This window comes from Gossypium arboreum, chromosome 12 (genome assembly GCF_025698485.1).
Source record: "Gossypium arboreum isolate Shixiya-1 chromosome 12, ASM2569848v2, whole genome shotgun sequence".
NCBI lineage: Eukaryota > Viridiplantae > Streptophyta > Magnoliopsida > Malvales > Malvaceae > Gossypium > Gossypium arboreum.
In genome coordinates, this window is record NC_069081.1 from 71,167,569 (window position 1) to 71,192,868 (window position 25,300).

Below are 25,300 nucleotides of genomic sequence, written 5' to 3' on the forward strand. Positions count from 1 at the left end.
GAGAATGGAAAGTAAATAAAGTAAAATTAATCAAAGGAAATAATTAAATATTAGAAATTTTATTACTTGTGAAAATCACGTATTTATAATACAAATATATTTTAAAAATAACATACAATAAATAATGAATTATGTACGATATTAAAATAAAAAATAGATTAAATTGTGAGTAAAACAAAATTTAAACACAAAAGCACATCATATTAAGAATATTAAATAAATATAATTGTTTATCATTATTAAAGTTTCAAATAAAACTAAAAATTACTTTAGTTCAAATGACAAATGAAAAATTTTATATGCTTGGTGTCTTTTATTCAAATTTCATTACGAATAAATTTTTATTAATTTATAAAAATATAAAAAATAAAACACACATAATCATACAATTTATTTTGCAAATAAAATAGTTTTTGGTAATTCCCTAATTGAGTTGAGACTTGATTAAAGTTTGCAATTGATAGACTTAGTAAAATACTTAATAAATAGTATAGATATACAATTGATAGAGGTAATAAAATTTGCATAATAAAATTAAAATGTATAAAAATATTAAAAAATCTTTAGTTAGTAAATTAAATGTTTTATTAATGTAATTGATGTGGCTTGAAATTCCAAGTATATTTTTATTGGTTTTGTTAAAATAAAAAATTAAAATACCCTCAAATAATATAACTTTTTTCAATTAGGAAAGTTACTATTGTAATTTCCTAACTCGAGTAAATACCAGATTGACTTATGACACCAATTCAATCGAATTTAAATAATAGTATAAATAATAATTTTATACTATCATAACCTTTTTATAATATAATTATATAAAAAAATAAAAAGGTAAAAAGGAAATTTTATGTGTTAAAAGTTTTTTTTTTTTAGCTTTCCCATAGATTTATCAGGAAAATCTTAAATCTAACAAAATAGTAAATTTGATTTACAAAATAGAAAAAGCAGGTCAAAGACGTTGAGTGCAATATCAAATCAATACAAAATTCAGGCAAAATAAAAATAATAATACAAATTGAAATAAAATGACCAACCTTCATTCAATCGCTAAAACATGAACAAGATCATCATCTACGCAATGGACATGAAAGCAAATAGTCTAAAACTCAAGAAAAAGAGCCGGTCCACATATACACAAGGAATTGCAAACAATATAAATTTAAGTTAGATCAAGCATTATATAGTTGAAATAAATATCAAAATATATTGAGAGCCAAAAATATAATGACTTAAAAAACTACTCTTAAGTTCAATTAATTTGAAAAGAGTTATAGTAAAACTCGAATCTATTTATATTCATCTAAATTTAACAACTTAATAATTTTGACGAGTTGACCTAAAATAAATTTTTTTAATAAACGATCCATTTTGATTAAAATGGGCTTGAAAGTCCAAAACGTAGTTCAAACAAACACACAACAAAAGCAGATAGTAAATGAAAGTTCATACAGATAAATAAAGAAAATAAAACACGATGCAACTCTAGAAGCTTCTTCCAAACCCTTAAGTGACCAGAAAACCCAAAATGGCCAAAACCTTCCGAGATCTGGTAATCGGAACCAGCAAACAATGGAAGGGAGTTGAGATATACCTTTAGAGTATCAAAATTTCTCAACCTAGAATCGCGAGCAATAGACGAGGGAAACTATGGTGGTTGGATGAAACGACAGTCCAAATCTGCTATTTCTAACGCTTTTAATAGAGCATCTTCAACCTAGAATGAGTCTTCTAATCTTCTCATCCCTTCGACCACCATCACATGCGCCGCGTTGTGTTACCTTCTCTTGCAACGAGCTCAAAACAACATGAAGAAAAATTCCTTGCTAGAGCCTTTACATCCCAAGTAATCAGTCTTATCTCCTAATAGTCTTCCTCTGTTGCTTGGAGGTTTTTAATAATTGTTCTAGAGTCACTTTCTAGAATAATTTTCGTGAAACCCATCTCCAACGCAAACTAGAGTTCGTGAATAACAACCATCACTTCAACCAACGCCACTGATCTAACTAGGTTATGAGTTCTGATTCCCGACCCCATTATAAGTCTTCGTCATTTCTAATTAAGAAACTTTATGCTACATGTTATTTTGTCTCAGAGAAACCTATGTCAACATTCACTTTGACCCAATTCGTAGGAGGGGGCTTCCATTTTATCAAAGCTTTGGGTCTGGGGTTTTGTAACGTTCCAGCTAGCCCATAAAGGTAATTACTTCCTCCACACTTTGTACTTTTCTTTCATGTAACGGTTTTTTGCAGGAAAACCAGATTGCCCAAATTGTAATGGTTGTTTCCTCTTTACTGTTACTGGCTGAATTAACGAATAGCCAGTTTAACCGCTCGTTGAAACTCATAACCGCAATTGAACGTGGCCACTAATAATTTAATTTTGACAAAAATCAACTACCGGCGAGAATTACAAAATGAAATTTTATTTCAATTCAAGTGATAAAAATGATATACATAAAAATAATTTTATTTGTCCCTATTAATTAGAAAATTAAGCTTGTAAGAATCACTATTAGTCTAATACTAATAAAATGGTTGTTTTTATGAAAATTTTTGCATTTAGGATTCGGATTTATTTAATTACTATATTTAAATAATTTTTAATACTTTTACATTTAATCATGTTATATATTAATTTATACAAATTCTTTTAAAAGTTTTAATTTTTCGAATTTGTTCGATGATCCAAATATTTTGGCTCCACCCATATGGATATTTTGTGTAGGAAATTGAGGTTTTTTTTTTAATAAACTATAACAAAATCAAACTTGTAGATATTAAAGATAATTTGTTTTACTGAAAGAAACATTTAGAAAATAATTTTAAAAATGAGTTCGGATATCTGAATTATTCTGCATAACTTAATTTCCGTTGTTCAATAATTTTTTGAAATTATTTTTAAAAGTTATTATTAGTAAAATAAACGCACCATAAATTATATTTGTTACAAAATATTGTAAAATAATTCTATTGTGACAATCAAAATGTTTTATAATTAATATATTATATAAAATTAATAATAAAAAATAATTAAAACACGGTTACATATATTAAATAGATGAGAGTGGATAATTACATATTCGACCTAAAGAGATATATTAAGTTAATCATAATTTAAACAAGTATTCATATTTATGTTATTAAAATATTAATATCTTTTGTTAGAAAATATTTATTATTTATAAATTGAAGTATATATTTATTATTGAAATAATTTTTAATATTAAATACTTTATTAAAATAATAAATAATATTAATATTTTATTATATTATTGAATAATAATAATTAAATGAATATAATTGTTTAATATTAAAAATTATAATATTTGATATCAATATTTTAATATTTTAAAAATAAAAAGGTTATTAATATAATAATATTAGATTTTATTCAAATTAATTTTATATGAACCAAAAGAAAAGTTGATCTTTCTTTATCAAACTATTTCTCATAAAAAATTAAAAATATTTTCCATAAGTTATTTTTTAAAACAATCACACCTTAAAATGCTCGATATTTGCAAATTTGGGATGATAATAGTCCATAATCTTAGCATTTTTCAGGTTGACTTTTCACTCGTATGAATTTGTTCTGTCAAAGGAATAATAACATTATTTTAATTATATTAATACCACCGTCTTGAAATAAGTATTTATAATTTTGAAAATTTAAAATTTAAAATTTAAAACTTTAGTATTTGTATTTGTATTTTTATTTTTAAAATTTATTTTTATTTTAAAATTTTAAAACTCAATTTCAATTATTAATCATATTAAAATTATTTTATTAAAATTGTGTTCATTATAGTATCATTTTTATTTATTAAGTTACTAAATAAATATTTTTATTTAAAATATCATACTAATAAATTTAATAAAATATTTTAATAATATTAACAATTATAAAACTTAAAAATATAAAATATAAAAATAAAAATATAAAACTGAATTTCAAATTTCACATCTCCGTTCCTCATTAATATATATCTACACATATTAAAAAGCAAATTAGAGAAGTGAATTAAAGGAATATCAGACATTTTTTTACCAAATTTATAAAATCAAACTTCTTAATTTTATATTGTATTTTACTATATTTTAAAAAATTGAGAGCCATATATAATTCTTTTTTAAAAGGAATATAAAATATTTAAAAATGTTGCAAAAAAAACACCAAATTAAGAGGAGCAGGCCCACCAACCTCTTGTCTTCATCTCAACTACCTTTCTCTATAATTTCCTTTTGGTACAATTATGTCAAATAATGGTTGAATTAAAAATAATAATATTTCCTTTACAAGTAGAAAATGACAATATGAAACTTAATTATCATAACGGATTGAACGTATAATGTCGTGAACAAGTAGAAAATGACAATAGTGAACTTGATTTTTCATAATAAAAAATAATGGAAGTTGCACAATATAATGTTGTAAAGATGGAAACAAGTTGTACTAATGAAGTTAAGTTGTCGGCGCTTTGACAGAACTCAATGGGAAACAATTCAAGAAAGAAAAGATTCCTTTTACCATAAGGAGGGCATCAATGACGTGTTGTGATAATGCCTTCCCCCCCTCCCCCCCTCTTCGTTTTTAATTATTATCTCCATTAGTGCATCCTCTTTCCACCACATCAAGACACTTTCTCTCAACTTGAAAGGTTAAAATTCCCATTAATTAATTCCGCTCACTCCGCATCCGCATAATTTTTGGTTAATTATAACCACACCTCAAATAAAATAAAATAGTAATTATTGTTTTTTCATATTATTTGGTGGAAATAGAATAAAGAAGCAATAAATATTTTATAATTTGGTTGGTTGATGCAAGAGGGATTTTGGATTTGATTTAATGTGCACCATAATTCTTGAACCATGTTGAGATGTTGAATGTTCGACACAATTGCTAGCTCAAATTGAATAAAGACTTTCAACTTAGCATAAAAGAGAATGGGTTTTGATGCCTATTCTTGGGCCTATAGAGTCTCTTTGGCCATGAGAGCCTATTGTTAGGTCAATGACCACTAGTTGGGTATGGAAGTTCACTTCTTGAGCGTAAAAGCCACCCTTAAGGAAAGGTTCTAAAAGGAACGGGTGTAGGTGAACAACGCCACAATTAAAAGCATACACCTCTTCTTTTGCCCACTGAGAGAAAGGCATGTGACCAACAACTTGCACTAATTAACAAGTTCCTTAGCCACAAGCAACAAAACATATAAGAAGGTCTCCCTCCTTTAACATAACAACACATCCTTCAACAACACATTTCACTCTTAAGAGCATATCTCTCTAGAAATCTCTCTCTCCCTCTACGATTCTAAGCCATTATCAACAAAAGCCATTATTTAAGGCTAAAACATCGTCTGAAGGCATCCTACCTTGTCACATTTGCAACATAAGCATATCATTCTCACATACGTAGCTTATTCACTTGTTTTTATTTTATTTTATTATCTTTATCCAATAGTTGGCTTAACTATTGAAATGCATCTTGGAGGATAACCTTACGTGCCCTTTCATATTGTCTCCTTAATGAAGGTGCTTAAGGGACATTTGCCATAAGACGACTATGAAGGAAAACCATCCTCTTCATCCTTGATGTTGCCACTCGTCTAGGACTTCCTCCACAAGTGTTGGTCACTCATTCACAACATCTTTGACATCGTCACTCATCCAAGGTCCTCTTCACTAAAGATCACACGTTGACAATGTTAATCGTCTTAGACTTTCACCGCAAGAAAATGCGATCGTTCGACCAAGATCATATTGCAAGAAGAAAGTTATCATTATAGCAGACGTGATTCATTCTTCACCTCTGTTGAAGGCATTCACATGTCTTCATCATCTTTTGCCTCACCACAGACTCACATCACCTATGAACCCACATCATTGTAGACTACAGAACTTTCTCAGTCTCGATAGTTAGCTCTCGGTCTTCCGGTCGAAAAGCAACGTCGATGAAGACGTGTGGGTGCGCTATTTCGTGGTGAGGATTGTAACTTTCCATAAATTTTCCATCCATAACATTTGGTGTTCTCATTAAAAGGAGTCAACAAGCATGTCTCTTAAGAGCGTGATGTGTCTCACTTGACTAACTAAAAAAATAAAAATAAAGGCAAGTGCACCTATGGATAAATAGTATAGCTAAGGTGAGTAGAGATATCGTATCCATGAGGACTAAAAGTATTAGTAATTATCGTTGTATTATTTAGTCGATAATTTGGAGTGATAGGTTTTAAACAAAAATTAGTAAACTAATTTAACTAAGAATTCAACAGAAAATAAATCAGAAAAATAACTGAATGACAACCAATGAGAGAAACAATACCCAAGAAAGTATCCACCTAGACTTCATCTATTATTATGAATCTGAAATAAACAATTTATTCACTTGGTAACTTGATCCATAGAATTTCCTAAATTATGATAACATCTCTTTTGAGAGTAAGAGCAACTGATTCTAGGTTAATTAATTGAAAATCTTTCTAATTAAAACCCCTATTATCGCATTAACTCAATCTATGAATTCTCTTATTAGATTTGACTCTAATCCGGTAGATTTATGTCATTCTATTTCTAGAATTACATATGTGACAGCCCTAAAGTGACCCTAGTCGGAAAGCGGTTTCGGGACCACTAAACCGAGTCACCAAATTATTTGAATATGATATTTAATGTCTAAAATATATGATTATGAATGTGTGAAAGTTTTAAGCTTCAATTTAGTAAATTGCATGTGAATTTAGTCAATAGGACTTATGTGAGAAAATTTTGAAATGTGATAGGTCAAAACATAAGGATCTATTAGTGCATGAAATAAAAAGGGGGGACTTGCATGTTAATTTCCCCCCCTAATTAGTAGTGGCTGGCCATGACAAGTATGGTGGACCAAGTGTGATGGGCAAAAACATGTCATAAACATGTTAAGTTAGTGTTTCATGGGAGGTATGATAAAATAAGGAGCATGGGAATAAAATAATGAAAGGGAATATGATGAAAACAAAGAAAAAAAAAAGTGTGTGGTTGTTCCCCTATTTTGCCGAAACTAGAAAAAAAAAAAAGAGAAAGGCTTCATCCTTTGGTTCTTCTTGGCCGGTTTGAAAGGAGGAAGAAGAGAGGTTTCGGTCACCTTGAGCTTAAGGGGAGGTTAGTATGTTGTGTTAAATTCTTAAGTTTTAAACTTGTTTCTAGTTAATTAGCTAATTTCTTACACAAACCATGGCAAAATTTCGAAATCTCGGTGATGGCTTGAGCATTCGGTTTTGGTTGTTGAAAGGAATGAGTTGGAGGTTGGATCATGTTAAGATTCGGCCTTGTACATAAACATTAAGAGTTTGATGTTTTTGTGATTTTTGGAAGGTAAATAAGGTTATACACAAGATAAATACTAAGATTTTGGTTGACTTGTTTTTAGTGAGGTTCGGCCAAGGACCTTATGTGCAAGTTTATTCGGTTTAAGTAGAGAAAACGTGACGGGTAGATATGAAGTAATGTGTATATTGGTTCGACTGCTAAGCAAGGAAATAATTGTTAGTAACATAGTATCTATGCACTTATGTATATATATGTATGTACAAATAACCTATTTAGCTATGGATATCTAAGGTGTTAAATAATGAAATCCTCGACGACTTGGGTTAAATAGCATTCGGCCAAGGACTATATGGGCTTGCTAATTCGGTTTAAGTGAAGAAACTATGATAGAGAAATATGACTAAATTGTGGACTTTGACAATTTAAATGATGCATTTGACTTGTGTACCGACCTAGGACGATATGTGTTTCTATATGAAGTTAGATGGTGTTGATGAAATTGGTAATGCATGATGTTTAAATAGTATTGAGCAAGGTCATTGTACTTAAATTGTATGACATACATGTATTGAATGGAATTGCCCAAGTGAAAAATAATTAAATGAATTTATTTGTTTAAATTAAGCTCAAGAGCAAAGGGATCTAAATCCGATAAAGGGAAGGAAAAGTGGTCGAATAGCCATCGAAATCGCTCGACAACATCCGAGGTAAGTTTTCGAGTAACGAGACTTAGTTTACGATTTGATTAAGTCATGACGTATGAGCGTAACAAATATACGGTGATATGATGATTCTACTTGAATTTTATGTTGAGTTAATTTGTCTATACGTGTGACGGGTAGCCGTATGTACATAGAGATCGTGTCATAAAGCAAACTAAACCATGTTGTTTGTATGTGGCTAGTGAGCCGAAAATGGGATTGCTTAATACGTGACTTGTGTTTGAACTCTGATTATGAAAATGGAATATAAATGTGTCATGATTTGTTGATATGTGCATGAATGTTTGGATGATAACCGGGCTAAGTGCCGAAGGCATTTGCGCTAGTGACTAGTTCCGGGCTAAGTCCCGAAGGCATTTGTGCGAGTTACTATATCCGGGCTAAGTCCGAAGGCATTCGTATGAAGTTACTATATCCGGCTATGTCCCAAGGCATTCGAGCGAGTAGCTATATCCGGTTAAATCCTCAAGGTACGTGGCTTGGGAATGAGTGACCTTGCTGTAATAGTTTCAATTAATACGCTCGTAAAATCCCAGCGATGAGGTATGTTTCAGATGTGCTTTGAATTGGTTGATCCTTACAAATAAGTATTCGCTCAATCGATAAATGAGCTATCGGCCTTTGGCTATGTTGATCTTTTGTGTATGAATATAAGGGTTGGTAATGTGAAGTAAGTATGATATTGAGAATTTGTGCATGTCAAATTATCCATTTAGCCATATGAATGCTACATTTTAGTTGTGTCAAATTTTATGGCTCAAAGCTTACTAAGCATTAAATGCTTACTCCGCTTCTGTAAATCTCTGTTTTATAGATTTTGGTTCTTCAGCTATCGGACTCGGGATTTTTGAAGTCGAAGTCGCCCACACTATCAAAGCTCCTTTTGGTACACTTTTGGTTGAACTTTGAAATGGCATGTATAGGACACCCTTTTTTTTGTTATTAGTCAAGTACTCGGTGTTGTATATATTTGGATAGCCATGCGAAAATGGCTTATATATATTTTGAGCATAATGTTATAATCATCTTGAATGTATATGTTCATTAAGAGGCATGGAAATGTTTGGCAACGATTAGCCATTAGAATGGTTCATCATGATTATATTTTGGGCTATATATGCTAAAGGGCTAGTTGAATCATGGAAACTATGAAATAGGTAAAGTCTACCTTAAAGGCAGATGCTGACAGCAGCAGTGATGTATATTTGAAAAATCACTAAAAATTGTAGGAATGGAATTAAATAGTGAATAAATTATGTAATCAAACCTTGATTAATCTACTTTCACATGGAAGAAACGAAACGATCATATGAGTTGTATGTTAAGAGATATATAGGTTTTCGCGAAACAGGGCCAGAACGGTTTCTGGATCCCCTGTTCCGACTTTGGAAATTCATTATAAATTAACCAGAGACATTTAGAAGTTATACCATATATGTATAGATTCCTATTTGAGTCTAGTTTCTATAGAAACAAACGGCATCAGTATTGAAGCCCTGTACAGGGAGATATCCAAGTCGTAATGCATGAAGGTCAGCGTAGTCGAACCCCGAAACAGGGGAGACTTTAACTAATAAACTGTACTAATTGGCTCGACCAAAAATTCTAGAAAAAAATTTGTAGATGGATATATGAGTCTAGTTTCAGAAAAATTTACGAAACTGATTTTCGAGTTTTGGAACTCGAGATATGATTTTTAAGGTGACAGTGACGCATTAAAATGGACTGTACAAATAAGTGAGTTAAGTCTGCGAACCCCTCGTGTCTGACTCCAGCAACGGTCTCGGGTACGGGGTGTTACAACATACAACTCCACTCAATTATGCTAGGTCTACTCTTAAACAGGGACTTTCCTCCACTGAATTAAGCACATTAAACATGAATTAATATCCCCAAAAAATTAAAATAGAAAATAAGCATACATAATTGAGAACAAGAATAAAATATTTATCGCGTAAAACAAAAATCAAATAATAAAATTCATCTTAGGTTTCATCTTCCCTAGGTATCTAGGGAATTAGTTCATAGTTCTGAATAAAAATATCTCAAAGTCAAAAAAACCACAAGAAATAAAGAAACTCATAAAAACTTTAGAAGAAATTAAAAAGAGGTCTTCGATCTTGATGGTCTACTTCAGAGTTGACTCTAATAGTGTTCTTCAAGTTGTTTTCTTTAATACTCTCTGATAGCCCCCATATCTCTTCTTCGATTTGGTATTTATAGACTTTAGAATGCTCAGAAAGCCTAAAAATTATGTTTTCCCGCGTGTTTGGGAAACAAATTGAAAAATCGACACAGTCTGGCACATGGCTGTTTGTGCAGCCCGTGTGTCTCGCACGACCGTGTGTCCAGCCCATGTGGGAAGGCCCAACCCGTGTGGCTCTTGAAATTTACTCTTTTTGTCTGATTTTCACACATTTTTCACTCTTTTAGCTCCCAAATGCTCACCTAAGTATAGGAACATGAATTCAAAGGATTAGAAGCTTCAAATTAACCAATTTGCATAAATAATTATCCAAAAATGTATTAAGAACGAGATTAAAATGTGTTGGTTTTATCATTTATCATATATCCCTACACTTAAGCGTTTGCTTGCCCTCAAGCAAAATCCTCAACTCAAATTAAAGTTAATCTTTCTCAACTTGTAATTCTCATAAATAATATTTTGAAATAATTCGCAATTAATCATGCATTGACAATTCAATTAAAAGGGAACTAAAGATTCAAACAATCCAAGTTAAAATTTTAAAGCATGAAAACATATGCATCTCCCATTATCTAATTAATTACCTTAAATTCAAAATTTAAAATAATTGGCATCTTCATTAAAGATTCACTCAAAGCACTCAAAGTATTTAAGGTTCAAAAAATAAGCACTCAACAGTTGAACAAGAAATGTCATTATCATAGGTGTACAGGCCCAATTATGCCCGGCCCAAACTAAAAAACTAAACCCAATTAAATACAAACCCTAAAGCCCAAATCCTAGCCCCTTGCAGAGAAGAGAAAACAAGAAGACCCTCAAGCCTCAAGAAGACACTCGGCCAACCAATGGCGCCTCAAGACCACCACCAAGCATATGCTCCCTCCATGCGTCTGACACGCCCATACCCTGCAAACACAAACAACAAAAACAACAGCCACAACAGAGGAATAAAAGCATTTTTTATTGTTATTGTAATCGGTTATAAAATCGAAGGGAGAAATTTTGAAAGAAAAGGGGGATTGTATTTTGAAAAGGGGGGTTTTTTTTATTTTTTTACAAAAAGAAAGATTGTAACACAGATATTAGAAATCAAAACGCACACAAGCAAATCTAAGAAAGATTGGAAACTAAAAGGTGTTCTTGGTTCTTTTTTATTTTTATTTAGTTTTTTCTTTTGTATTTTCTTTTATTTTTTTTCTTTCTCTTCGCGAATCTGTTTAAGCAAAAACTAAAAAGAAGGAAAATGGCTCACCTGAATCCTTTTGAGCTCGCGTCGGAGTGATTTCTCCGTCGTTGTAATCGAGTTTGGCAAAGGGACAAAGAACTCTATTTTTCCTCGTTCTTTGGTTGCTGAAAGTTTAGCCTTCAAAAGAGGCTTTGAAGATAAAGCATAAAAGCTCATTCTCCGCAACACCGGTCACCGGCCATGGCAGCGTGCAGGTGACAGGGAATGGCTTTGTCGGCTGAAAAGAAGGAGAAGAGATAGAGGAGTCTGAAACTGTTAGGTTTTTAGAAAAAAAAATAAAAAAGGAAATAAAGGCTAAGATGGTTTCAAAATAAAAGTTTGATTTAAATAATAAAACTAAAACAACGCCGTTTGGGTAATGGGAAAGGGTCCATGCGCCTAAAATGGATAATTTGTGTGGCTAGTCTCTTCCACTTTTCTGCGTTTTCATTTTAATCCCATTTTCCTTTTTATTTTTCTTCAAATTCTCCTCTTTAATTTTATTTCATTTTAATTTAACCTGTGGCCTTGCTAGCCAAAACACAACGCATAAGGACTAGGGATATTATCTCATTTAGTCCTCGCTACTTTCAATAAGCACCGCAATTTGGTCCTTTGATTTTATTTTATTTCTATTTTTACCCCAAAACCCCATTTGACTTTCTAATTAGTCTATTTTTGTTAGTTTACTCACTCACTCATTCATCTATTTATTTGTTTATAAATATATTTTTCCATTATTCTTCTGTTTTACTTGTTCATTTATTTATTGGTAAATATTATTCGTTTACATTATTGGAATCATTAATTCATAATTCTTTTATTTCTCTCCAATTTTATTTACTTTTGTTGTTGCTATTTTGTTATCTTTTATTATTTTATTATTTATTCATCTATCATTCATTTTTATATATATTTTCTTTCATTAATTACTCATTTTATTTATTATCATCATCATCATCATCATTATTATTGATATTATTATTATTATTATTATTATTATTATTATTATTATTGTTACTTTTTGTCACTATTGTCATTATTATATTATTACTATTATTATTATACTTATATTCATGTTTATTCTATTTTTTAACATTATTCTGCTTTCTCCGATCTTATTTATTTATTTATGTTCCTATTATATTTCCATTCATGATACTTCTATTTATATTTATATAGTAATATTACGTTTATTTTTCATATATACATATTTTATTCTTGCTATTATCATTTCATTTATTTATATCTTTTACATAGTTTTTAAACTTGATTTTTTTATTTATATTATTTATGTCAAAACTCTTTTATGTATATTTTTATTCTAAAGTTATCTTTCCACATATATTGTGTATTTTAAACTACCATACGTATTATTATCTTGCGATTTTTTTATATATCTTTTAGTTTAAGTTATTTTATACATAACACGTATTTTAAAATTCCGTATGCATTATTTTATACTATCTTATACATCAATCGTTTTAAATTCCTTTCATTGTTACTTATTTTGAACTTTCGTACATTGCTTACTCTAAAATATTTTATATACTCATTATCTTACATACATATCTATATACATAGTTCGTGATAAAATCGTTTTAATATATATTATTGATTTAGCGTTATCTTATATATACGATTTGTCTTTTTCTTTTAAACCAATTTACATATATGTATGTACATATATACATTTCCATTCAAATCTATTATGTATATATTTAAAAGAATTTTTTTATATATTTTTATTATTTAAAACTTTTTCATATATCATTATCCCTTTCATATATTATTTATATTGGGCCTTTTATTCTATATATCATCTATTTAAAGTTTCATATGCATTACTTGGTTTAAATTATTTTGTATGCACTTCAAAATTCATTTACATCATTATTTTTATAAAGGAAAATTACTTTATACATTTCTTAACTCCAAATTCCATTTTTGAAATCGGTTAAATCCCAACTCATTATGCTTGGATTTCAAATGATTATACTTTTGTTACATCTAGTCTTATTTGTCCGTTTATCATACCCTTACATGTTTTATGTTCTAAATTCAATACTTTGCATTTTATATTCATTTATTCGCTTACCATGTTATGTTCTTTATCTATTCATTATTCATGTTATTTATATATTATTTCTATTTCAAATATACATGCTTAATACTATATACGTTTAGCCTGCTCACCTATTCATTGAGTGGTCTATATGTTTCATACATTGATTCGTAAAGCTTTGTCATTCTAATCATGTCCAAACATTTTAACATTATGACCTTTTTATGGTACATTTTTGTTTCATCATTTTAATTATTGATCGTGATTTGTTTCTAAACGTACCTCTTAAATACTTCACTAAAATTTTTAGATCCAAATTTAAAATAAAAGAAAATCTTGAAAATAAGACAATGTTTCGCGTCTTGGAACACCGAAGAATTTTGCCCTAACTTACGGGGTTTCGATTCTCTCGTTGATTCTAAATAGCCAAATATCCTTTCGAGTTTTAAGAACACATGAAATTTCAATTAAAATTAAAGATAAACTTGAGCTCGGAAGTTCAAGGTATCGCGTCCTAACTTACGGGATGTGATTCTCTGATGTCTCGAGACGAGGAAATCTTTAGCAATCGTTTTGATCCAATTCAAGCACTTTTAAACTCGACATTCATATAAAGGGATTGTATTTCAAAATTTATTTTAAAACTTTTCAATTTACGATATTAAGACATTAATTAATCAATTAGGTATCAATTTTGGGCGTTACGAGGGTGCTAATCCTTCCTCGTACGTAACCGACTCCCGAACCCGTTTTCTCAAATTTCGTAGACCAAAATGTCGTTCTAGTAAACCAAAATGTTTTATTAAAACAAGGGTGATCCCATCACATCCAATAAAGATTGGTGGCGACTCCCGTTTTAATTTTCACTTTCAAAATCAAAGTTGATTCCCGTTTAAAAAAAATGGTTACGACAGCTTGGCTACTCCACTGGGGACTTCGAGAGTCAAACCTTAAATTGATTAATTTTTGTCTTTTGTCGAAAATTGAAAATCGGTTTTAAATTATCTACATTGCATATTGTTTGTTATTTTCGTGGCTTTCTTCATAATATGCTTGCTTTAAGTAGTTTAATTCTTTGATATATCTTTGCATATCGCATCGCATTATTGGTCAATTTCACCCTCTTAAGTGAAAGTGAGAAACTACTCCTTCGTGAGGTCTTCACCTCCGTATAGGATAGTGGATATCTTTCGGGATACGTCCGTACCTACGTCTTCGTGAGGTTTTCATCTCTGTATAGCCGTAGGGAAATGTATTCCCCTGAATCGAACTCGGTCCGTATGAGCCTATAATAGGCGAGGATCGAGGAATCTGCTGGTTCAGGTATCTTTACTTTAGAACCGAACTACATGTAATGAGCCCTAAGAGCCTACCCTAGGTAGAACCACACCGAACCCTAGTGGTTACCCGATTAGGCGCTTATTTACTCCTTATTTGTTTTGAATTCTATTCTTTGTATATAATACTAACTTGTTGTGTTTTGATTATTTTCGCATGGCATCTCATCATAAAAGGGTGTTGATTTACATTCGGTTACTAAATAGAAGAGTTTAGCATGGAAAAAGGATTTCTTGATAGAGTGGAGGATAATGAGGCCGTCCGAGTGTGGTCCGAGAGAACGCAACAAGAGAAAGGAGATAGTTTGACCGAGGGATATGAATCGGAGTTGTGGGATTTCACTCGCATCAGTGTGACTCAAAATGACCTACAAGAGTTAAGGGATATATGGAATAGTTGGAATGGCGAAGTCAAGCAACTTTTTTACTGTAACTACGGCGATTTACCCTATTTGCTCGATGTAAAGGTGGACAAGTACTTGTTCCGGGCTCTCGCGCAGTTTTGGAACCCTACTTACATTGCTTCACCTTTGGAGGAGTTGATTTAGTACCTACTGTGGAGGAATACATGGCGTTACTTAATTGTTCAAGATTGGTGATAGGGCCTATTCAAGACTGTCAACATCCCTCCTTTTGAAGAAGTTGATGAATGTAACGGGATGAGCGAGAAATGGGTCGCAGACCGCATCAAGCAAAAAGGGATAGTAAGTGTATTCCTTGGAGGAATTTGAGGACTTGATTCTTGCGCTTTTGATTCAAAGAAAAGGGTTGATGTTTTTGCCTTAAGCCTCTACGGTTTGACCATCTTTCCTAAGGCGCTAAGACACATAGATGAAGCGGTCTCAGATCTATTCGATCGGCTTGATAAAGGTACTACACCTGTCCCAGCAATCCTAGCAGGAACTTTCAGATCCTTGAATGCATGCCGGAGAGCGGGCGAGGGAAGATTTATTGGTTGTGCTCAGCTTCTTTTAGCTTGGTTCCACAGCCATTTCTGGAAGGTGGAGAAGGTCTCCTATCAGGTTTTCTCTAAGGATTATTCCCCATTAAGGGAATTAGTGGCCACACCGAGACGAGACGACATCTCAGAAGAGAAATGGATAACTATTCTCCAGAATTTGCGGGCCGAAGACGTTGAATGGAGAGCTCCGTGGTTGATTCATGACGAGATCTTATATAGGTGCGATGATTTTGACTGGGTCCCTCTGGCCAGAATATGGGGAGCCGTTGGATACGCTCCACTGATGGTGTTAAGGCAATATCGATCAAGGCAATTTATACCGGTGACAGGGTTTGGCACAATGTGAGTTCTCCTATAAAGATAATAATTATAAGAAGAGGGTTCGCGAGATATCAGATACATGGAACCAAGCTCGAAGAATGAAAGGATTTACCACAGGCCCGATGACCACCCCCGGGTATGAATGGCGGTGGGGTAGGAGAGTCAACGACAACATCCCTAGGCCGAATCAAGGGAACACTCAACCGATAGAGGAGCATTTATGGGTTATCCCATCTGAGTTAGAGATCATTAAACAAGACTTTGAGAAAAGGAACTCAGAGTTGGGGAAGAAGATAGAGCAGCTAGAAGAAGAGAAAATGAAATTGGGATTAGACATCGATATCCACAAGCTAGAGGCTGAGAAGTTAAGGAAATGAAAGAACAAGGCCGAGGAAGATTTGGATAGTTTGAAAACCGATTACAAGAAGCTGCGTATGTCAATAAGAACTGCCGGTTTAGGTAAAACGTCGGAGCAATGGCGTCAAGAGATCAAAGAGGAAAATACTAGAGCCGACCATTGGGAGAAAAGGTTTCAAGATGCCCGAATATGAGAGGACACTCTGAAAAAGAGTTTGTTAGAAAGCTAAAACGAAAAGGAGAAGTTACGTGCTCGGGTGGTTGAATTGGAAAGATCACTTCATCAACATCGTAGCCGTAATTCGGTAATTGAGCTGAAGGCTAGTCTGAGTAGGATCGAAGAGTTGAAAGGGAAAGTAGAAGAACTCGAGACTGCACTACGAGATAGTAAAATTCGAGTGGAACTTCTTGAGGCAAACAACGACCATTGCAGGGAACAGCTTTACCACTCTCAGAACCAGATTAGAGATAGAGACTATGTCATGGGCGAAGCTGTGACTCAGGTTCGGGAGGTAGCCGATCACTTGCAAACCTTGGCAATCCAAGCTGATGTATTAAGCTTAAAATACGAGTCAGAATCAGATCGAGGCCGAAACTTAGCTTGGCTCCTTAGGAAAATTAAGGCTTTGGGCATTAGGACAAAGTCGTATATGTAATCATCCGTTCTATGTAAAGAAACTTTTCTTCTAGTGAAGTTCTTCTAATGGAATTGAATTGGAATCAACGCCACTTTTTGCATTCATTCATTTGCATTACATTTCATCATGTGCATTAAATTTCGCGAAAAGACCCTGATTAAACAAAATTATTTCAGTTAATCTGGAAACCAATGAGAATCAACCAACTGAACACAGCTACTATACCCGCCGTAAAACCAAAGCAATGGATCAGAGATTAGAAAGAATAGAACAAATGCAAAGGGAAATGCAAGAGCAATTACAAGCACAGATGCAAGAGCAACTGGCTAAGATACAACAAGATATGAAGGAAAAAATAGAAGAATCCCAAAATAATCTGATAGGCCAGTTGGCGCAGTTGCTGGCTAGAGAACGCGAGAAAGGGAAGAGCACCATGGGGAATGATAATGAAGACCCTATCTATCCTCTAGGCTTTGCTCCGGTAAACACCCAATCACAACCTGAGGTGCATCCACGAACGGTACCCGTCACTATTAGGCCCCAGCAATACCAGGCCAATGCCTCGACACCAATAAACATTCCTGTAGGATCAGGCTCTAATCCCGGGGATAATCTAGCTAATCCATTTGTCAGGACCTTGATGACATGGCAGAAATGGAGAAAGGAAAAGTAGACATGGCAAAATAACTCGATGATCGGTGCAAATGGCTTGAGGAAAAATTTAAAACAATGGAGACTGCTGATTACCGTGGCGGGGTCGATGCTAAAGACTTAAGCTTGGTCCCAGATCTGGTGCTCCCACCAAAATTTAAAACCCCGGAGTTCGAAAAATATAACGGGATGAGCTACCCTGAAGCTCATATTACGATGTTCTGTCGAAGGATGACAGGGTATGTTAACAATGATCAGCTGTTGATCCACTATTTCCAGGACAGTCTGATCGGATCTGCGGCCAAGTGGTATAACCAGCTCAGCCGTGCCCAAATTGGTTCGTGGAAGGACTTGGCTCAAGCTTTCATGAATCAATACGGTCACGTGACGGACATAGCACCTGACAAAATTACCCTACAAAACATGGAAAAGAATCTGAGTGAGAGCTTCAGACAGTATGCACAACGGTGGAGGGAAATAGCGATGCAAGTCTAGCCACCCCTCTTGGAGAAGGAAATGACCATGCTATTTATCAACACTCTAAAGGCCCCATTCATTAACCACATGTTAGGAAGTGCTACTAAAAGATTCTCGGACATAGTAATGTCCGGAGAGATGATAGAAAACGCGGTAAGATGTGGGAAGATTGAAGCGGGGGAAAATGCTAAGAGAATGGCTCTAAGAAGGAAAGAAAACGAGGTGAACAATGCGAGCGCATATCATAAGGGTTATTCCAAGTCGATCACAGTAAACCAGCTGAGGGCAGTGACTACTAGCCATTAGGGCTCCGCAGGTCAAGATTCCAACCCAAGGCCTAACACGGAAAGAATCCAGTTCACGCCAATCCCAATGACGTATAGGGAGCTTTACCAGAATCTGTTCGATGCGCATGTAGTGTCTCCCTTTTACCTAAAACCCATGCAACCTCCATTCCCAAAGTGGTATGATGCAAATGCGCAATGCAAATACCATACAGGAATTGCGGGGCACACAATTGAGAACTGCACGACCTTCAAAAAATTAGTCAAAAGGTTCATAAAGATGGGCATTGTGAAGTTCGATGATCCCACAAAACCTAATGTGGCGGGAAATCCGTTACCCAGTCATTCACATTCAGACAATGGGGTAAACGCGATAAGCGAAAGTGGAGGAAGGAGAACTAAGATGGACGTATCGGAGGTAAAGACCCCGTTGAGTTGGGTTTGGAAGAAAATGGTGGAAGAAGGTTTATGTAACACCCCGAACCCGAGACCGTCACCGGAGTCGAACACGAGGTATTAACAGACTTCAAACCACTTATTGAGAATTTCCTAGACAAGCTGCCAATCTGTGTACTAGTCGCTTCAAAAATCATAACTTGAGTTTTACAACTCAAAAATCAGTTTCGTAATTTTTCCCTGAAACTAGACTCATATGTCCATCTACAGATTTTTTTTCTAGAATTTTTGGTCAAGCCAATTAGTACAGTTTATTAGTTAAAGTCACCCATGTTACAGGGGTCGACTACACTGACCTTCGTGCGTTACAACTCGAATAACTCCCTGTGCAAGGCTTCAATACTGATTCTGTTTGTTTCTATAGAAACTAGACTCAAATAGAAATTTATACATATATGGTATGACTCCTAATTATCTCTGGTTAATTTATAATGAATTTTCAAAGTCGGAACAAGGAATCCAGAAACCGTTCTGGCCCTGTTTCACGAAAACCCAAATATCTTTTAACATACAACTCATATGACCGTTTCGTTTCTTCCATATGATAATGGATTCATCAAGGTTCATTTAAATAATTTATTCACTATTTAATTCCATTCCTACTATTTTTAGTGATTTTTCACATCCACGTCACTGTTGCTGCCAGCATCTATTTCTAGGGTAGGCTTTCTCTAACACATAGTTTTTATGATTCAACCACCCCTTTTTCATATATAGTCCAAAATATAATCATGATGACCCATTCTAATGGCTGGTCATTGCCAAACATTTCCGTGCCTCTTAATGAGCATATACATACCAAATGATTATAACATTATGCTCAAAACATTTATAAGCCATTTTCGCATGGCTATTCAAAATTTACACAAAACCAAGAAGGGTACATGACCTGCAACAAAAGGGTAGTCCTATACATTAACCAAGATATCCTCTCACTACTAGTCTATTCTATACATGCCATAAGATATTCCAAAACATAGCAGTACCAAACAGTGGATAGTGATAGTGTGACTAGTTCTTGACGATCCCCTAGCTCGTAGCTTCCAAATGAGATCTATAAAACAGAGGAAACAAAGTACGGAGTAAGCATTACAATGCTTAGTAAGTTTCAAGCAGTGTCAACAGATAACAATCAAGTTATAACATAGTTGTTCAGTATTTTATTTCACCCTTCCTTCGGGTATACCACCCCTTTATCCGAATATGCACATCTCATCATAATCATAGGAATAGTCTCATAGATTGCTCTCGTATACATCACATAACTACCTTATGGTTTAGTTTAAATCAAGCTCACATATAAACTTGGAGTACATACCTGTTTAACCTTTCACATTGCGTATATTTATAAGCAATTCTTATTACGAAGTCTTACCCGGACATAATCTCCAAACGTAGTCATTGGGTCTTACCGGGTCATAATCTCCACACGTAGTCATCGGGTCTCACCCGGAACATATTCCAAGTTTCATGTACATTTAATCACATGTTACAACATTCACATTAGCCATTCGGCTTTACCACATATGCATATCACACATATATTTTACATTAGCCGTTAGGCCTTATCACATATACATACACTTTCACATTCACCACATCGGCCGCTAGGCCTTATCACATATACATACACCTTCACATTCATCACATCGGCCATTAGGCCTTATCACGTATACATACACCTTCACATTCATCACATCGACCATTAGGCGTTATCACATATACATACACTTTCACATTCATCACATCGGCCATTAGGCCTTATCACATATATATATCTCATACATATTTCATATTTTTCTTGTACATCAATTTCAGCAATAGCTTATAAGCAACTCAAATATTTTCATCAAAATTTTCAACAAAATCACATATTCACTACAAGCAGTTTTCCTGAGCAACAGTCACTAAATTGTTTATAACTGGAGCTACAAAACTCAAAATCAATTTCCGTTAATTTTCCCCGAATGTAGATTCATGTATATTTCATCCATGAAATTTTCAGAATTTTAGGTGTGGCCAATCAATACCAGATTTTTCTTAAAGTTTCCCCTGTTTCACTGTTTGACTAACCTGACCAGTCTTCACTACAATTCAAAATTCTCATTGTACAGAATTCAAAGTATGTTCTACTTGATTTCATTTGAAACTAGACTCATTAAGGAGTCTAAGCATATAAATTTTATCTTGTAACCATTTTTGTACAAATTATAGTGATTTTCTTAAAACCAAACAGGGGATTTCGGAGTCATTCCGACACTGTCCCACACAACTTTAAATATCTCTTTATAGGAAATTTCTTTGTTTCCACGGTCTCCTTTATAAGAAACTAGACCAACTAAGCTTTGATTACATATGTTATTCAGCCTATAATTCCACACCAACAATTTATAGTGATTTTCTAAAATCACATTACTGCTGCTGTCCAAGCAATTTATTACAATTTGCTCTTAAATTTCCAAGTCCAAACATTTATGAACTTACCATTTGGGTTTAAGACATATCATGGCCACATCACATCTTATTAAATCAACTCATTATATCCTATTATAGTTGAATTTACTCAACATTTAATCACTTAAAACTTACCTCGAAAGTGGTCGACGACTAGATATCCACGGCTATCCGCTTACTTCCTCTTTTCCTTATCCGACTTTGATCCTCTAGGCTATTGAGCTAAATCAAATAATTTACTTCCCAATCAAACACAATCACACGGCATCCATATACATTTTAGAACCATTCTTAACATATTTACTACTCAAGCATGTAACTTAACAACTTAACCATTAGTTGCGAACCACAAACAAAACATATTCATACGTCAATATCTCAAACCTTACCATAACAACCAATATGCAAGATATCACATATACATAACTTAGCTTATGAGAACATATGTATTACATCATAAACACATCTTTTACCAATTACCTCACTTAAGCCAAATTTTTATAATCAACCACAAAGAAAAATATACCACAAATCACACTCCCAAAATGAGCTACTTCCATGGCCGATTATATTTCATCATTAACATACCTCATTTTTGAATCATATAATCAACATCACAACACATCTCCAAAACACAAATCATGCCAATCATATCTACTCATATGGCCAAATATATATACCCCCATATAATATCATTTTCATTTCATTTAACACTTAATTTCCACCACATAAACACTTGGCCGAATAATCCTAAACTAGCAAAACTCCACATTTGTTCATACCATCTTTTAAATTCACATATATCTATTTAGGTAGCTCATATTTTCTCCTTTCTAATATTTCTATCCAAAACATCAAAACACTATCCTTTTTTTTGCATTTACCCCATAATACCGTATGCACAATTTGTCACCAAAACTAAAGAAAAATCAACATATGGGTTGCAATAAGAGCTTGACTACTAGCTAGATTCTCATAAAAATCAATAGAAATAACATGAACTCCTACCTTATTTAACCTCCAAGATAGCCGAATGCCCTAGACAAGCTCCTTCCTCTTTCCTTTTTTTGTTTCTTTGTGCAAGAAGGTAAGGAAGATGAACACTCTTACCTTTATTTCCTTAAAGGTGACCCATGCCTTAACTTCCATTTTTTCTCTTTAGGTACGGCAATGGGGGGGGGGAAGGAGGATGAACATGCCTTGTTTCTATCACTCTTCCATTCTTTTAATTAATCTTTCTTCCATACTATAAAACCATTAACTATTATCATGCTAAAAAAAATGCATATAATATCTATCAACCATCATCATGGCCGGCCACTAAATTAAAAGTGGTCCATTTGACATGCAAGTCCCTCATGTCAATAACTCACGCATTATTTGGCCACTTTAAATTTGCCTAGCACATTTCTAAATTTTCTCACATAAGTCCTATTTGATAAAATTCACTTACAATTAACAAAATTCAAACATGAAATTTTCACACATGCATATGTACATATAATGAGCATCAACTATAATGGTTAATTATTTTTATGACTCGGTTTTATGGTCCCGAAACCACTTTCCGACTGGGGTCACTTTAGGGGTGTCACAGTTTACTTATACAAGGTTTAGAGGAGAAGCCTGAAGGAGGGAAGTACTATTGTGAATTCCACGACGAGGAAGGGCATGAGATCCAAAAGTGCAATGAATTCAGGGCTCTGGTATACAGATTGATAGAAAATAAAGAGATCGAATTCTTTGAGTACACCGAGGGCCCGAAGGGAGAAGATGTGTGCACGTCAGAGAAAGGGCCAACCAACAATGTCCGAGGGGTCAATCACCCGGTCGTAATTATATCTCGACCAAGAGTCAATGAAGTCGGAGTACCAATTGCGCCAAAGGTTATAATTCAAAAGCCCGTTGCTTTCCCTTATAAGGATAGCAAAAGGGTTCCTTGGAATTACGACTGCAACGTAATAATCCCGGGAGGGGAGAATCCAGCTGGCACTTCGGAGAAAGGTCAAGACGAGGGTTTCTATACACGCAGCAGAAGGCGTTATACTTTGAACACAAAGGCAGAATTAGCTAAAGGAAAATCCGTGGTCGTTGAACAAGAAAAGGAAAAGACGACCAGACCTGAATCACCCGTCAATGAGCCTGTAACTGAAAAAGAGGCTAAAGAATTCTTAAAATTCTTAAAAAACAGTGAGTACAGTGTTGTGGAGCAATTGCACAAACATCCACCTCGCATATCCGTACTAGCCTTGCTCTTGAGTTCAGAAACTCACCGAAGTGCATTGATGAAGGTTTTAAATGAAACATATGTTGCGGATGACATCTCTGTCAACAAACTCGATCGTCTGGTCAATAACATCAGTGTGGATAATTTTATTTTGTTTAATGATGATGAAATACCACTGGGAGGCATGAGATCTACAAAGGCCCTACACATTACCACTCGCTGCAAAGGATACACATTGCCGGGGGTATTGATTGATAATGGATCAGCATTGAATGTCATGCCCTTGTCCACGTTAAATAGGTTGCCAGTGGATAACTCTCACATGAAGACATGTCAAAACGTCAAGAGAGCATTCGACGGTACGGAAAGAAAAATGATGGGAAGGATCGAGATACCTCTCTTGATTGGCCCAAATACATACGAGGTGGACTTCTTGGTAATGGACATCAACCCATCATACAATTGCCTGTTGGGGAGACCGTGGATTCACTCGGTGGGGGCAGTGCCGTCATCCCTACACCAAAAGTTAAAGTTGGTAACTGAGGGTAGGTTGGTAACGATAAACGCGGAGGAAGATATTATTGCATCCATCACCAATGATGCACTGTACGTGGGTGCGGACGATGAGACGATAGAATATTCCTTTTGATCGCTAGAATTCGTCAATGCTACATTCATTGTCGAAGGAAACAAGATCCCAATGCCCAAAATATCCAAAGCTACGAGGATAGGCCTGCGATTGACGGTCGGCAAAGGAGCTCTGTCGGGAAGAGGACTTGGAAGGTGCCTCCAAGGAAGGAGTGAGATACTAATGCTAAAAGAAAAATGAGACCGCTTTGGCTTAGGATTCAAGCCAGACGCGAAGCAAAAGAAGAAGGAGCTGGAAAAAAGGCAAGAGATGAGAAGAGCACGTCTACGTGGTGAGGAGGTCAAATGGGAACCAATGACCTTTCCTTATTTATCCCGAACGTTCGTGTCAGGAGGAACTATCCATCCAAAACAAGAGATGACAATGCAGAAAGTGGCAGAAGAGATGTTGGGAAGTTGGAGCGTTAACGCCATATCTAAAGAAAAAGCTGAAGAAGGGGATTTATCTGGAATTTGCCCTTACATTCTTGGAAGTGTTTTGAACAATTGGACCGTGGAGGAGATCCCTGTAACTTTTAGAATTAATTCAGAGTAATGTTCAAAACAAGCTTATTACTCTATGCCTAGGGGCAAGAAGAACCCTTTTATGAAATAGGCATATGTCTAAATATCGTCATTTCAATAAAAATGCATTTTTGAGTATCATATTGAGCAAATATTCTTTTATTCTTTCTACTTCATTCATAATCATACCACACAAATCAAATATTCTTAGATTCTTTTGTTCTTTGGATTTCTTTCTTCATCCATAACAGGTCTCTAGATATCAATGATATGAGCAACATTGCCAATGACTCAGAGATTCCTTTCGAGCAACATTTGTGTATGGAGGACACTGAGAATTTTGAAGATGACCGAAATTGCAGCCTATCTCCTGATTTGTTAAGAATGGTAGATCAAGAGGAGAAACAAATCCTACCTCATAAGGAGTCAGTGGAAATTGTTAGCTTAGGAG

The 25,300-nt window shown here is 34.1% G+C and overlaps 1 protein-coding gene and 1 long non-coding RNA gene across 2 annotated transcripts; both read left to right on the plus strand.

Moving 5' to 3' along the window:
* The first annotated feature begins 1,286 nt into the window (after nucleotides 1-1,286).
* On the plus strand, nucleotides 1,287-9,063 carry LOC128285594 (uncharacterized). The gene is made up of 2 exons (XR_008276081.1): nucleotides 1,287-2,201; nucleotides 8,853-9,063. It is a non-coding gene; the product is annotated as an uncharacterized LOC128285594 (long non-coding RNA).
* A 9,585-nt stretch (nucleotides 9,064-18,648) lies between these two features.
* LOC128285426 (uncharacterized) lies at nucleotides 18,649-24,501 on the plus strand. Its single transcript, XM_053022923.1, has 3 exons — nucleotides 18,649-18,978; nucleotides 23,057-24,303; nucleotides 24,384-24,501. Exons 1-3 carry the CDS (start codon nucleotides 18,649-18,651, stop codon nucleotides 24,499-24,501), a joined length of 1,695 nt encoding a protein of 564 aa, XP_052878883.1.
* Nucleotides 24,502-25,300: the final 799 nt, after the last annotated feature.

What these genes read in the sequence shown, in the direction of transcription:
- LOC128285426 (XM_053022923.1), top strand. Translation starts at nt 18,649, where the DNA reads ATGACGTATAGGGAGCTTTACCAGAATCTGTTCGATGCGCATGTAGTG. An exon ending in CTAAGATGGACGTATCGGAG is followed by an intron (nt 18,979 to 23,056) that starts GTAAAGACCCCG and finishes GGGTCACTTTAG; the next exon opens with GGGTGTCACAGTTTACTTAT. An exon ending in TCCATCACCAATGATGCACT is followed by an intron (nt 24,304 to 24,383) that starts GTACGTGGGTGC and finishes TCATTGTCGAAG; the next exon opens with GAAACAAGATCCCAATGCCC.